At 49.5% G+C, this 13,764-nt stretch overlaps 1 protein-coding gene across 1 annotated transcript in view; it reads right to left on the bottom strand.

Annotated features, from left to right (window-relative positions):
* SOBP (sine oculis binding protein homolog) overlaps positions 1-13,764 on the bottom strand; it is a gene marked incomplete at its 5' end in the record, with an annotated part of 96,033 nt that overhangs the window by 30,816 nt on the left and 51,453 nt on the right. The window contains one exon of the mRNA XM_084285122.1: positions 9,579-9,674. Coding sequence (XP_084141248.1) covers positions 9,579-9,674 — 96 coding nt within the window. The remainder of the gene's footprint in view (positions 1-9,578; positions 9,675-13,764) is intronic.

Genomic DNA, 13,764 nt, shown 5'->3' with positions numbered 1-13,764 from the left:
TTTTGGATGCCACATCTGCAGGAGGTGTTTGCTCCCCCTCCCCTCCCTCCCCGTTGGGTTTTCCTCCCCCTCCTGGGGACGCTGCGCTCGGAGAGACATCCAGCACCCACACGGCGTCGCAGCGACCTGAAGTCACTTCCCTGTCCTCACCACAAGCCCGTGCCCTTTTTTCCCTCTCTCCCTGGGTTTCTCTTCTCTCTCTCTTCGTTTCGGCTAGGTCCCAGGGAAGGATTTTGGTAACAAAGGCAGAAAAATGTCTCCCTTTGTGTGGGGGCCGTGCAGCCAGCCAGGCCCTCCGGTTATCTCCCTTCTCTGCTGATCTGGGGCGACCTTTGGGCAGCGGGCACTCACCCAGGCCTCAGCTTTCAGCCCCGGTTTGTGGCTGGAGGAAAAAAATTTAAAAAAGAGACAAAAAGCTGGGCTGCTGGCCTGTGCAAACACATCAGCGACGTATCCCTCATTAAATGAGCTGGGCACGGTGGCTGAGGAGGATGACAGCGCAGCGCCCGGTGGCAATGCACCGCGCAAACCCTCTGGGGAGAAAAAACATTTGCGCAGCTCAGCCCCCTGCAGTCGCTCGGAGAAGAACCGAAATGTGCACATGAGGAAGCTGGGGACGTTTTCCAGAGCCTGCACAAAGCCTGTCCCTGCGACAGCGGGCGGGCAGAGCCATCCAGCTGTGCGTGCACATCTGGGGCGCTGCCTGCCTGCTGCCTCCCAAATACCTGCTGACTGAGCTGAGGTTTATTAACAGCAAGTGGAGAAGAGCCGACGAGAGAAGCATTTACCTTTCCTCTGTCCTTAGCCCGTTAGCTCTCTAATATCTCAGCTTCATGCAGCCCTCACCCTTTATGACTTGGTGGGATGGCAAGGCTTGGATGGAAAGGCATCCCAGGCTCAAACCAGAACCTGGCCCCCCTATTTAATGCATTTAACAAGGGAAGCTGCTGCTGGAATGGGCACAGAGAGGGGCAGTGACTCCCCTGTGGGTTGGGAATCCACCCTGGTACATCGTGGACATGTGCGAGATCCATAGTGGAAAGAAAAAAACCAGAAACCTCTCAGGAAACGACAGTTTCCCCGTCTTGACATTAATTTCAGTGGCATGTGCAGCAACGCTCCTTCAGGACTGGGCACAGGTGGTCAATTATTTTTCTGCCTGTCTCGGAGAAGCGTGTTTATTCCTCATAATAAAAAGTATTAGTACAATGCAGAGTTTATTGCTCAATTAGGAACGTGACGTGCAAAGAGTTACAGCCTCTTGCAGGGAATACAAATAGCAAGGAATTTGTGCTGCTGAATGAAATACCACCCTCCTCCCCAGCACACGCACAACCTCAACAACCTAAGAGCCAATTGACAGCTTTTTTAGGACCCACATTTAACTACCATGTGCAACAGGATATTGTACTGTGTATTAAAGCTCTGTAACATCATTGGGTTCCCTTCCCTGTTTAAAACATTTTTAATTGATCATTCATGCACAGATCAAAAAAAAAAAGAAAGAAAAATCAACCCAAGCACAGAATTTAATTTGGGTCCCGAGTATAAACAAAGCTGTGCATCGAGCAGAATTTGAGAACATTGTACGCACGCACGGTTTGATCGCTTTGTGGGATCTACGCTGCCTGCTTCAGCTCCTGTGCGCTGCCTGCGCCGCCAAATCGTTTTTAGACACCTCGAGGTAAAGCGGGGAGCCTGCTTTGCACCGTGATGTCGGGTAACAGCCCGTAATAAATGATCCTGTCTGCAAACAGCGAGGGTGCTGCTGCTAGCTGCTCGGAGTACCACACAGCTTTAAATAATAGATAGCGCTTTGCACTTCGAACGTTTTAATCTCCAGCTCCGATTGCACGTACGAGTAATTAAATAACAGCATCCTTGTTCCGGAGCTGGAGACACCTCAACCTAAAGTTAGCGGGCACCTAACCGGAGAGTCCTCTGCTTGAACTGCATGGCTCTGTGCGCGAGCTCGGAGTGGTACAGATGCAGAAATACCCAGCTCAACTGGTGATTACAGCTGCTGAAAATGTCGGCGTCACGTGGAAAGTATTTACCTGGGTAATGGGCAGATGCAGGCACCTCCAGAGGTGCTGTAACCAATCCTAGATCCGTGACAGATTGCTCGGAGTAAATCACGCTCCGGAGGTGTTTGCCTTCTTCCATCTACTGTCAGCGGGACCTGAACAGAGAGCTCGGCCCCGCTGTCAAACCCTGAGATGCTGCTACAGGTAGGGACGTGAAGCACAGCATGTCCTAAGCCAGAGGGTGCTGTGGGACTGGGAAGACACGGCTCACGGGTGGGAACCAGAGTGAAACACCCCCTGCCTCAGCTATCAGTGCACCTGGGAGCCACGTCTGACCACCTGAATACCAGTGACACCCTGTGGGACACCTACAGCAAGGCCACCATCCTAAAAAGGGATGTGGCCTCCAGCACGATGAAGGTTTCACCGCAGTCGCTGATACCAGCGTGGTGCCAGGCGTGCAGCAACGAAATGATCTGAATTCAGATCGCTACCAGCAAAACGGACCCCGTGCGCCAGGAACAGCTGTGCTCGAGGTACTGCCGTGTGTTAATCTGCATCTACACCCACCTGAAAGATCCCCAGCTCGCAATGAAAGCAGGAACAAGAACGCTTCGTGCAGGGAAGCAGACACCGCCTCTCGGAGCGAGCCACAGCAGCGCAGCGAAATCACGCTGTGCGAGACAACATGGATAAAAAACGCTGACAGATATCACCCCCCGGTTTGACTTATGGAGCCATCACAGGCTCACTTCCACGGCGTGTTTTTGGGCCCTTCAGCTGACTCCACCGCCAATTGAGAATCTGTCAGGCTTCATTATGCAGATGCGGAGCCTCTCCTGCCTTTCATTTGTTATGCATTAATAAGGGAGCGGCGGCGAGCGCAGCCCCTCGCCCGGGCGCAGCCTTTGTGCCACTACATAGTCAATTTTGTTCTTTCGAGCGCTCGCAAAAAAACCCCGGGCACAACAGCAACACGGCTTAGTTGCTAGGCTCGGGCTTGGAGCCTCTGCATAGGGATCAGCTCCGGAGCCTGCCCCGAGCCCGAGCACGCCGGGTGAATTATTCCTGGATGTGAGCAGACGCATTTTGCCTCTTCCTCCCACCCACGGCACCCCCACCCAGCACCAAGAGGCAGATTTATTACGAATGCTGGTAGGGCTCTTTTATTTTTTTTTTCTCTCTCTCATTGACTAGATGTGACTCAAAAAGTTAATGGTAATTGCTCTCATCTTCATTTAGCGATGAGAGAGAGAGAGAGAGAGAGAAATGGGAGCAATTTGCAGATCTGAGAACAGGTCATTACAGGTGTGTTATATTAGTGTATTCATGAGCCCCCTGGGACAGCCATGCTGAGATATCCAATAACTTTCTTAATGTGTAATTACACACCATTGGACTATAATTGATTAATTGAAAAGAGAATGTAGGCAGATGCTAGGCCAAGGCTTCTGCTGCTCATTAAATGAGTGTGTCCTTGCTTCTTTTTAATAAGTTAAGTGAACTACTCAAAAGCAATTAAGTGCGAACTGAAATTCATTAAATTTTAAGTAATTATTGGTATTAACTTCTGTAATAAAATGCAGGATTTATATTTGGGGATTTTTTTTCCCCCCATCCTGAAAGCGACACAGTGAAGACATGTCACTGGTGCACCACAACACGTCACAGATGTAAAAGTGACAGGAGGGACACTCCTTGCGGACAGGCTCTCCTCGGAGTGCCTTCGGGTGAAGTTGCTCTGCCCTGCTGGGGCATCGCTCCTGGAAGCCCTGCACGGTCCTAAAGGTTTCATAAAGACAGGGGCTTGCCACGGGCTGGGCCTTAATTCTGAGAGCAGGAGGGCTCCTGATTGTCAAAACCCCGCTGTCTCACGTTTGCTCCCTTCACTTGAAGGCTGGCGAAGTGGTGACACTTCAAACTCTTGTCCTTTTTAACGTGGAGGGCAATGTAGCCAGCAACACAAGGTATAAGCCAACTGCAGCCTGACAGACGCTCCCCCAACCCATATGGTATCTTCTCGGACCTTACAAACCCCATTCTCACTGAATCCCTGTGATTGAGGCAGCAAGGAGCAGGACCAGGACCTGGTTTTGGGGACTGACCCTGGTGCTCCAGGTGTGCAGGGCTCCCAGGCTGCCCCCTGGCATCTCCTCTGCGGAGCCGTCTGCCCCTTCCGCACACACCCCAAAAGGAAAACAATCCAGCTCCGGGGGGCGACTGTGGGAACTTTATGTCCAGTTTAGGTGGAAGGAAATGCGATGAATTTTATTTCACCGCACTTCCCTTCCTTTTGGAACAAGGCAAATCTTTATTCTTTAGCGTTCTATAAAAACTGTCTGAATTTTATTTAAATCGGCTCTGAATGCCAGTTTCATAAAGCAAGGCTCCGATTCACAGCTCGTTTTCTTTCCAAGAGATACAAACCCATGTTTTTTTTTTTTTTCCAGTTTTATAGAGGTTTGGGTGGGGGGAGAGCTAACTTCTTTTTTTTTTTTTTTCAAGCATTTTTACCTTAAAATTTATTGCAATCATTATTAAAAAACCTAGCCTACTAAAATGCATTTTCAGCTAACAGTTTCTTAACTTCTTAATTGTCTAAATTCCCAGCCAATAAAAAGATTGGTGTTCCTTTAAAATCATTTTTGAGAAAGCAGTTTTTCAATGAGAACATGCTTAATATGAAAATTATAACTTCAGTGAACACAGCAAATGAGGAAAGCAAGGAGTAAAGCGAAAAGTAAAAACAGAGCAATAAAACACAGCGTTGCAGCGAGGAGAAATTAAGGGTGGAGAAATGATTCCGAGGTCACCAATAATTGCACATTTATTAGTAAAATATCTAGTGCTGGTTCTGGGAAGGAAGATGACAGAACTGGAGCAGTAATGGGGTTTTAATTATTTGCCTTTTTAACAAATGCGTGTTTCTTATTTGTTTTTTTTGAAATAATAATAATGCTAATGTCAAAAACTAGCAGGTTGCCTCCTGCTGAGGACAGCCAAGCTCGTGCTCACCCAGTGCCAAGTGTCACATCCTCGTGTGACGACGCCACCTGGCTGGAAAATGTCCCAAGTGGGGACGTGCCTTGAAGGCTGGAGGTGTCCCCAGGGCCCTGTGAGCCGTGGGGCTGCGGGCAGAAAGCCCCGGTGTCCCAGCCTTGGATGAGGCTGAGGAGTTGAGGCCGAGGAGGTGCTCTCCCTCTCCCTCTGCTGGCTTGAACCTGAAAGCAGAAGGGAGAGCTACCCCAGGTGGGCTCTGCTTTTGCTCATCTCTCCGCTAGGGCAACAAAAAGGGGGGAAGGGGAAGCGAGGGGATAAGCGTGTCTCATTTTGTGTCTTTTACAGAACAGCCTCCAAACACCAGGACTCTCTCCTAGCTCATCGCGCACTGGAGTCCCAAATTTATCCTCCCCGAGCAGAACTGCTAGGAGCACACTTTGATTTCAGAGAGAAAAAGGCCACGCTTTTACTGCAGCAAAACCACGGCTCGCGGCTGGGTGTGGGCCTGGAAATGATTTTTTTTTTCTTTTTTTTCCAGGGTGTTTATATTTTGTTTTGTTGTTCGCTTGCTTTGCATCTAATCCCAGAGTGGTGGGTGGTGCTCGGCTCATCTCCATAAACAAATGATCTGGAAAGCAACCTGGCGTTTCATTTCCTTAACCCATCAGGCCCTCCTGCGCTCACCCAGCAGCGCGCCGCTCCGAAACCTTGACTCCATATTCTGGGCAGCCAGGAGGGGGGAAGGACGAGCCGCTGGTTGTTGGTTTTTTTTTTTTTTTTCTTTCCCACTTTTGTTAAAAGGCACCCAAGCATGGCTCTTCCTGCCCTGACTAACCTGGGTAGGTGCCAGATGGATTTTCCCTTTCTCTAGGCAATGGCTGAGGAATTTCAGCTGGCTGGGGCTGGGGCTGCGGTCTTTTCAGCGGCCTTTTCATCCCAGCCTGCCCTTTCTCCGCAGCTAATCCCATCTCTCTGCCCACATCCACTGTGCGCTGGCCTGCACTGCTCTTTTACAATCAGCTTCCAGAGGACGAAATTCTGCCTCTGCCGCGTGGAAGCGAAGAGATGGGCCTAAAAGGAAAGCTTCCAGCCTAACAGGAAAGCTTCCAGCCACTCGTGGAATAAGAAATTAAAATCCTGAAGGAGTGCCTACGGCAGTAGGGTGGCTGGCTGGCCAGAACAGCGCGCTGGCCCGGCTCTTTAAAAAGAAATTTTGTATTATGCAGTTCCCAGTATTTATCACGGGTAGCTAACCTTAAGAAAACGGGATCCTCAAAGCCGCTGAAAAGCTCACAGGGGAAATTTTATGTCCTCAATGACTGGAGCATCTCATCCGCTTTTGCCTTCCGTGCTCTACAACACCCAGCGTGGCACAGGACAAATCTGGATTTAACACGGGGCGTGAATATCCTCGCCTAATCCCATAACCACACAATGGCTTTCTGTGCCAACCAAAACCTTGAATTGTCTCTGCTGCTCCTCACGCGCACAACCACCGTAAGCACTCAGGGGGTTATTTTGCCCAAACTGTAACTCGTTCTTCTTCCCATTTCATCTCTCTCTGTCTCAAAACAAAGCACATGGCTGAGCAGCACCTCTCTGCCCAAAGCACCTCCTCCTCCGAGGTATGAGCAAGGAAGAGAGCACACAGCCTGCAATACCGTGGGCTGCTGCGCTTTCAAATCCCTCCAAGTCGTGAGGAGTTAAAGCTCTCGCTGCTGCCCGTGACCCAGGCTATTAGCATGCAGCCCGTGTAGCTCGGCTCCTGGCGTGCAGAGCCAGCAGCGCCCGGCCCCTGCATCCCTCCTGGCAGCGCCCCCGGAGCACGAGCATCTCCCCAGCCCGCGCTCGCTGGAGCAAGCCCTGCTGGAAAATGGCAGCTCAACCCTAAAGCAAAGAAAGCACTTCTGAGCCTCGGCTTCCCAGCTCACCTGACAGGCTATCACAGCACTTGCTCTTGGCTGCGCTAAGAAAACTCCAAGGATTTCCCGGTTCTCCGAAGCACAAACGAGTTTCAGTTTCTCTTTCCTTCCAAAATCTCAGCTATCCGCTCCTCCAACAGCAAGAAGTCAGCATCTGCCTTGCACTGGTAGAGCCTGGGTAAGGTATTAGCACTGGAAAAATGTTTTCTAGAGGAAGCAGCTGTCCCCACTCCTTTCCCTCATATTTTTTCCCTCTCCCCACCCGAGGAGATAGCTGCTAGTGAGAACACAGGAATACCAACTAGCCTTCAGGAGAAAGATACCGTCTTACTGACCAGTTCCTGTGCAATTCATTTGACTCTCAAGCACATGTTAACATAGCATTGTTTCCAAAAAAGTGCAAATACAGAAGGCAAACCACTACCTCGCTGTGAAACATGGAGCATCTTCAACAAATAATAACACCAGATCCCCCCCCACCAAAGCCACATCACAGCCCAGCATTGGATATTCACTGAAAACTCCTAAAATACACCTTTAAAGACAGCAGAGGTATATACTCATCATTTGTCTATTTTTTTCCCCCCCCCGCATGCGAATTGAGCACAGGTTCCATCCCTGCCAATTTTGTTTCCAATCGCATAGGAAAAATAGAGCTATGACAAATTGCTTTTATTACTTCCTTAAACAAGAACTGAAACTTGTCCAAAAAAGCACATGAAAGACTAACTTGGATGATTTGAGCTTTTGCCAGGCACAGAAGCGCTATAACAATGCAGCAACTTACATGCATACTGATGGAGGAATAATTAACTGGGCACCGAAAGAATGCTTGATTTTAACAGTACAAGGGGGGTTAATTGGTTCTTTGATAGCTTGCACTAAAGATAAAGCAGATTTTCAGTCAAAATAATACATTTCTTATTTTGTATACATGCCGTTGTGTTGTCTCACGACCCTAGCCCTGAACTCCTGCAGCACTGACAGCCCTGCCGACTTCAGGGGCATGTGGTGGGCTGCGATGGTTCCTCAGACCTGGCCTGAGCTGGGGCACAGTAATTAAGCCTGGCCTTGAAGAAACCGCTCCACTTGCTTGGCACAGTAATTGTGACTACAGCGGGGAATCCCTTTTTGCGTTTGCCTCGTGTCCTCGCCTTAGGACGCAACCCTGCTGCCCCTGAAACCAACAGGAACTTCGCAAAGGATTCAAGAGGAAGCAAGATTGGGTCGTAAGGCTCAAATCCCTTTTGGTCTGGGGAACTACACGGGGAACCTCTTGACCCTTCCGAGTGACACATCTGGCTCTAAACACTCTGTCACAACCCGGTGGGGGATGGCTCAGCACTAGGGATGCTCTGGGGGGTACACCAGCCTATGGTCCCCCAGTACAAGTGCCAACCCTGTCTCAAAGGGACAGCAGAGTCTGGACATCCTTCACAAAGTTCAGTAATCTCAGAGCTGGTTCCCATGCTGGGTCACGCCAGCTCAGGGGCTCAGCTCCCCTGGACATCCCCCCTGGGCCAAGGCTGGCGTTTAGTCCCATGTTTGCTGCAGGGGAGGCGGGCGCGGGTTTCGGTGCGGTGGGAGTGCAGCTTGCTCTGCCACCACCACCCCCCTCCCGAGCATTAAAATTAGAAAAAAGGTGCTGTGGGTTGTTCCAAAATCTAACCCAGCGTTACAGTTCTCTGCAAATGTTTCCAGTTAGCCAAGTGACACATTTTACTTAGGTGCGGCCAAGAAGAAAGGCGAGTGTGAGGGAGAGACCTACCGCTTCATCTAAGACTCCATTTTCAAGCGCAGTGCGTGAATCTCTTTTAAATATATTGCAATTCATTCTCTGTTTACTTTAGGTAAACAGAAAAACTCATCGTGGAGCACTCATTTTCGCAAGCTAATCAAGAACATTAGGTCCCAACAGATTCATTTAATAGAAATATAATAGGCATTCCTGCTTGCTTTTAATCTTGCCTAGCTGCAAATGCTAAAATGAACAGCGAATTAACCCTGCCTTGGAACAGAGATCCTTTCGCAGCTGATATCGGCTCTCCTTCGGCTCGTAAACACTCCAGGCTCCCTGTCAGTGCTTTCCTGGCTTTCGCTCTTTCCCCGCAGCAGAGGAGAGGCGAGGAGAGGGCTGGGAGGTGGAGGAAGAGCTGAGCCCTACGGGAGCGCTGCCTGCCAGCCCTGCACAGCCACAGGCGCCCGAGGCGATGCAGAGCCGGGAGGTGGATGGGGGCGAGGGGGCTGGAGGGTCTGAGGGATCTCGGAGGGTTTCCAGGGGTCTGGGGGTCCTCGGAGGCTCTCCCAGCCACCCCCGACCCAGCTCGCCCCCATGCACCGTGCCCAGCCAGGCAGGGCCACAAGGCCGCTCACGTTCTGTCATCAAACACACGAGATTTTCAAGCAATTTGAGATCTTAAAATTATTGTTCACGGATACCAGAACTAGCATGACAATGCTAAACAGGAAAAAAAAAAAAAAAAAGAAAAAAAAGGAAAAAAAAAGAAAAAAAAACTGTAATATTTCATAATGTATGTCATAATGAACAAAAGCCTTTCAGAAAAAAAGAAAACGGTTTTCACTGTGCTAAAGTAACAATCTAGACTTGTTGTAAGTATGTTATTCTTACAAGTAGTTCGCAGTTATTCTTGAAGGCAAGTCTTGGAGTTTCCTTAGCATAGTGCTGCTGGGGAAAATTTTCAGCATGTCCATCTTCATCTCTAGCCTGAAGGGAAATATAATGGCCTATTTAGGGACTTACAAATAATGGAAGGAAAAAAAAAATAGCTAAAAGCATAACAGCTCAGATCATTAAAACAGACGGGAATCCCCAAATACAACATTATTAAAGAGTTTGCTTAAATACGCAGTACCCCTCTTAGATACGAGAACTTGGGGTGCTGCTTTCTTACCCAGCGTAGGTTGAACATGCAAATGCATTGCAGTGTAATAATTAGAACAACAAAAGACAACCCCCAAATGAAATATGTGAGCTGGAAACCGTGAGTAACTTCAGGGTTTCAATATACTCCATTGCATTTTTCAGGATTACATTACATACGTACTCGTTCAAACTTTTTGACATGCGTAAGCAATCCCTAGAGAATGTATTTTTCAGTTTAACATCAAGGCCAAAAAAAAAAAAAAAAAGTAAGTTTTCATACTTCATGGTTTACATGTAACACTAGTGGAGATCAATGGACTCCCCCTCCGTGCTTAAGCGAAGTCCTGAAAGGAGCAATCATCTAGCAAGAGCAGCGATCCTTCAATCAGAGGCGGTAAAAATATTTAATTACGAAGATGCATGAAAAGTTCCTGCTTATTTGGAGCTGCACCGTTAATTAAGAAAGCCGAAGTTTAAATGGAGACATTAACAGAGCCCATTAGCACCACTGCCTGCAGACGGCATTTGCCTCCTCGTCTGCGGCGCTCTCTGGTTTCGGGCTGAAGCGAAAGGGAGCCGTGGGTGAGAGGAGGAGTGTCGGCAGCGCGCTCATTACACTGTTCATTTGGGTGACACTTGCACTCTGTTCCGCTCCGTCTCATCTGATCCCTGCCTGCTCGCTCTCTCCCTCTCGCAGCCTCCCCGAAATTTCGCAGCTGAGCTGTCTCCCTCGCATATGGCTCGCATATAATTATGCGCGTTCCCTTTTTTACACTGCATTAAAATGATGAGATCCTGGCTCCCTGCCAGCCTGCTTATTTAAATAAGCCCCGACGAGCTGTGGGGGGGGAGGACGGAGGGCTGGGAGAGGGGTGACAAGGAGGGGACATGGCGGGGGGCCCTGTGGTGAGGGTGACGTGTGGGGACCTAGGCCTCAGCGCTGCCGACCCGTCCCCGCCTCACGCGGCCGCCTCTCGCCGTGTGTCACACTCCCGGCGCGGGGACGTTTTTAGCGTTGGCATTTGTGGAAGATATTTTGCACCTCGCGCTTGTTTGCCTCCAGAGAGGCTCCTCTAGAGCAGGGCTGGGGAAGGGGAGCAGCGGGCTGGCGGCGCTGGGGGGTGTTGGGGAAGACGCGACGCCATTAGACCTCATCGACTAACACCAACTGTGCCTCGGGCCTCTGCTCGACCATCCTGGGGAGTTACCAAACTCTGCACGCCAGAGATAATGCAATTTTTAAAAGCACCAAGCTTCTCCGAAAGTGTATTTCAAGTGGCACCTACACCTGTGTGTTCGTACAAGAAGCAGGCAGCTTGTTATGTGCCTATCAGAGCAGCTTGTGGGTTTTGTCTTTCACTGCCTCAGTGGCTGCAGGGTGGGAAATGTTTAAATATTCTGCCTTCGAACCACAAAGAAGAGGCAGAGCGTTCCCGAGCACCTGAAATCCCTTTTCTATGGACAAAGGCTGGAATGTATTCTTCTAGGGGGAGAGGTCTGCCGAGACCTCTCCCACACGATAAGGCCACCTCCCATACTGCGTGGAACACCCAATCCAAAACTGTTTCATGAAAAATGATAATAAAAAATAATTAAAAAGCTCATTTTGCAAACAAATTTTGTCCTTTTTTCTCCTGAGTGAAGGAACACGGCCAGCTCACTGAAGCCCTTCCAAGCACCCTACAACTCAACGGGGGGACGAGCGGCTCAGCAATGCCTTGTGCAGACAGAAAGGCAGCTGCCAGCCCCGCAAAAATACTCGTGGAGGAAGAAAAACCTGCACGTGGCCAGGTGACAGGGGACAGGCAGGACCCTACGTGGGGCAGGGATGCTGTCAGTGCCCCCAGGCTCCCGAAATCCTACCTTGGCACTGCGGTAGATGTCGTGCACGCGCCGGGCTGCACGTCGCAGCCTGTCCCAGGGGCATGGTGTCGGGGCAGGCACCTCACAATGTGAAATGGATATCGGGGTGTTTGCGGTGCACGTGTCAAAATACAGAGACAAAGCCCCGCTGACCTTGACCCGCTTGCCAAAATTGCTGGTTAAACAAAGGCTAGCTGAGGTCTGCTGACAGCAACGCGCTCCCTGCTTACCCACCCTCGTGTCATTTAACTCTGGATGCCACCAAAATTTCTTCGTCTTAAAACCAGTTTAGCTGCATACTGCTATCATCATTTACTCAGGCAGCAAACGTATACTCAGCTAGCTCCTTTCCGTGGTAAAAAATACCTGTCCTCAGCCATCAGAATTATTTCCCCTGTTGCCTTACAGGAATTCATCACCACCATCTTCCCGTTGTAAATAATTTGTAGGAGGAAAGACTCTTACAACGTTCAGCACTGTTGGAAGCGTGTTATGAGTGGCTCAGAGTTTATCTTGTCATTGCAATATTGCGATATGCCTGTATCTGTACTGGCTCGCCCTCAATCACTGCTGCACGCCAGCAAGCACCTGCCTCAGCCCCCCTGCACACTGGCACCTACAGCTTCTCCAGCAGGCCCCACCGCCGTGGGACGTAGTTGGTTTAAAAGGAAGCAACCGGGGGGAAAAAATGCAAGCCTAACCTGTCATCCCTGTGATGTTTTAAGTGCTTTTCAACTCCTCAATTGTTACAGAAATGCTCTCATCAAAAATTGCACGCCCAAAGCGCTCCCTGCAATTGATTGCATGTATGCAATGTATGGTAGGACTGCTCTCACGGCACATTTCGTTCCAGGAGAAAAAAGGTTTTAGGACTTATTCTGAGCCCTGGGAGCCCACGGTGAGCACTGGAAGTTTTATCACCAGACATCTGCTGCAACTTTTCTGTGGCAGCGCCTCTCCTGGGACTTCAGGCCTCCCCCTTCGATAGCGTGAGCTGGCCAGCTGGGTAGGATCCAAGAGGGAAACCTGGCCACCACCACGCCAGGGACTTCTGGCAGAGGAGAGCACGTTACCCAGGGAGTGCTGATGGCAGGGAAGATCTACAGCTGCCTTGGTGGAGCTGGCTTGACTGCAGGGTCAGCGTGATGACGGGTAGCACAGGAAATCACGGCCTTTAATTGCAGGTTAGATATCAGGAAACCCTTCTTAATGATAGGTACAGCAAAGCTCCGGAGTAGATTGCCTAAGGAGGCTGTCAAAGGCCCATCACGGGAGGTTTTTAAGAGCAGATTAGGCGAACATCTGTCAGGAATGACATGCACGGCGTAGCTCCTGACTTGGGGAAACAGGATGGATGAGCACATCTCCTCTCCCAGGTCCCTTCCCTTGCTGTTTCCTGCCCCCGAGCTTTGAAGGAAGATGGCAGGAAGGGTAAGGAAAAATAATTTGAAAAAGAACAGAAAGAGCGATCTGAAAGGACCTCTCTGAAAATAGCACAGCATTTGATGTTCAGAGATATGTGTACTCATTAATAAGTGCATCATGACAACTATCTTTGGCTACACAAACTGTGCTATCTGTTCCTAAGCCAAGCAGCCTATATTTGTGAAAGATGCCTGTAGTTTGGAAACAGACTATATATTAAGTCGAGATTTCTTTTTTTAACAAGAAGGAGGAAGAACAATCTACAGCAGAATTTCCTCCTCTCCACAGTGCTTCAATTTCAGCACGGATATTTGTTTCTCCTTCTCAGAGAAAAATTATCTTGATCCAGAGAGGGGATTTCTTAGCTTCAGTGGCTTTTCACGCAGCCTTAGTACTGGGAGAGGAAATCTGTGCTTGCATTTTAATATTAAGGGCAGGATCTTCAGAGAGCGTAAGTCACAAGGCAGGCTGAACAGAATAATTTATCAAGATGGAACTTGTTAATGCGAAGCTTTCATTAAAACGGGACAATGCTTTTGCCATGAAATCCTACTGCTCGGTCCACAAAAAGTTCGATGCCACTTAACCGAAACCACCTAACATCTAATTTCTTGGAGCGACGGCCAATTGAGTAATGCAGAGC

This window comes from Netta rufina (assembly GCF_964035555.1).
Source record: "Netta rufina genome assembly, chromosome: 3".
In the NCBI taxonomy this organism is placed as follows: domain Eukaryota; kingdom Metazoa; phylum Chordata; class Aves; order Anseriformes; family Anatidae; genus Netta; species Netta rufina.
The sequence above is the reverse complement of the archived record's forward strand: the minus strand, read 5'-3'. Positions and strand labels throughout refer to the sequence as shown.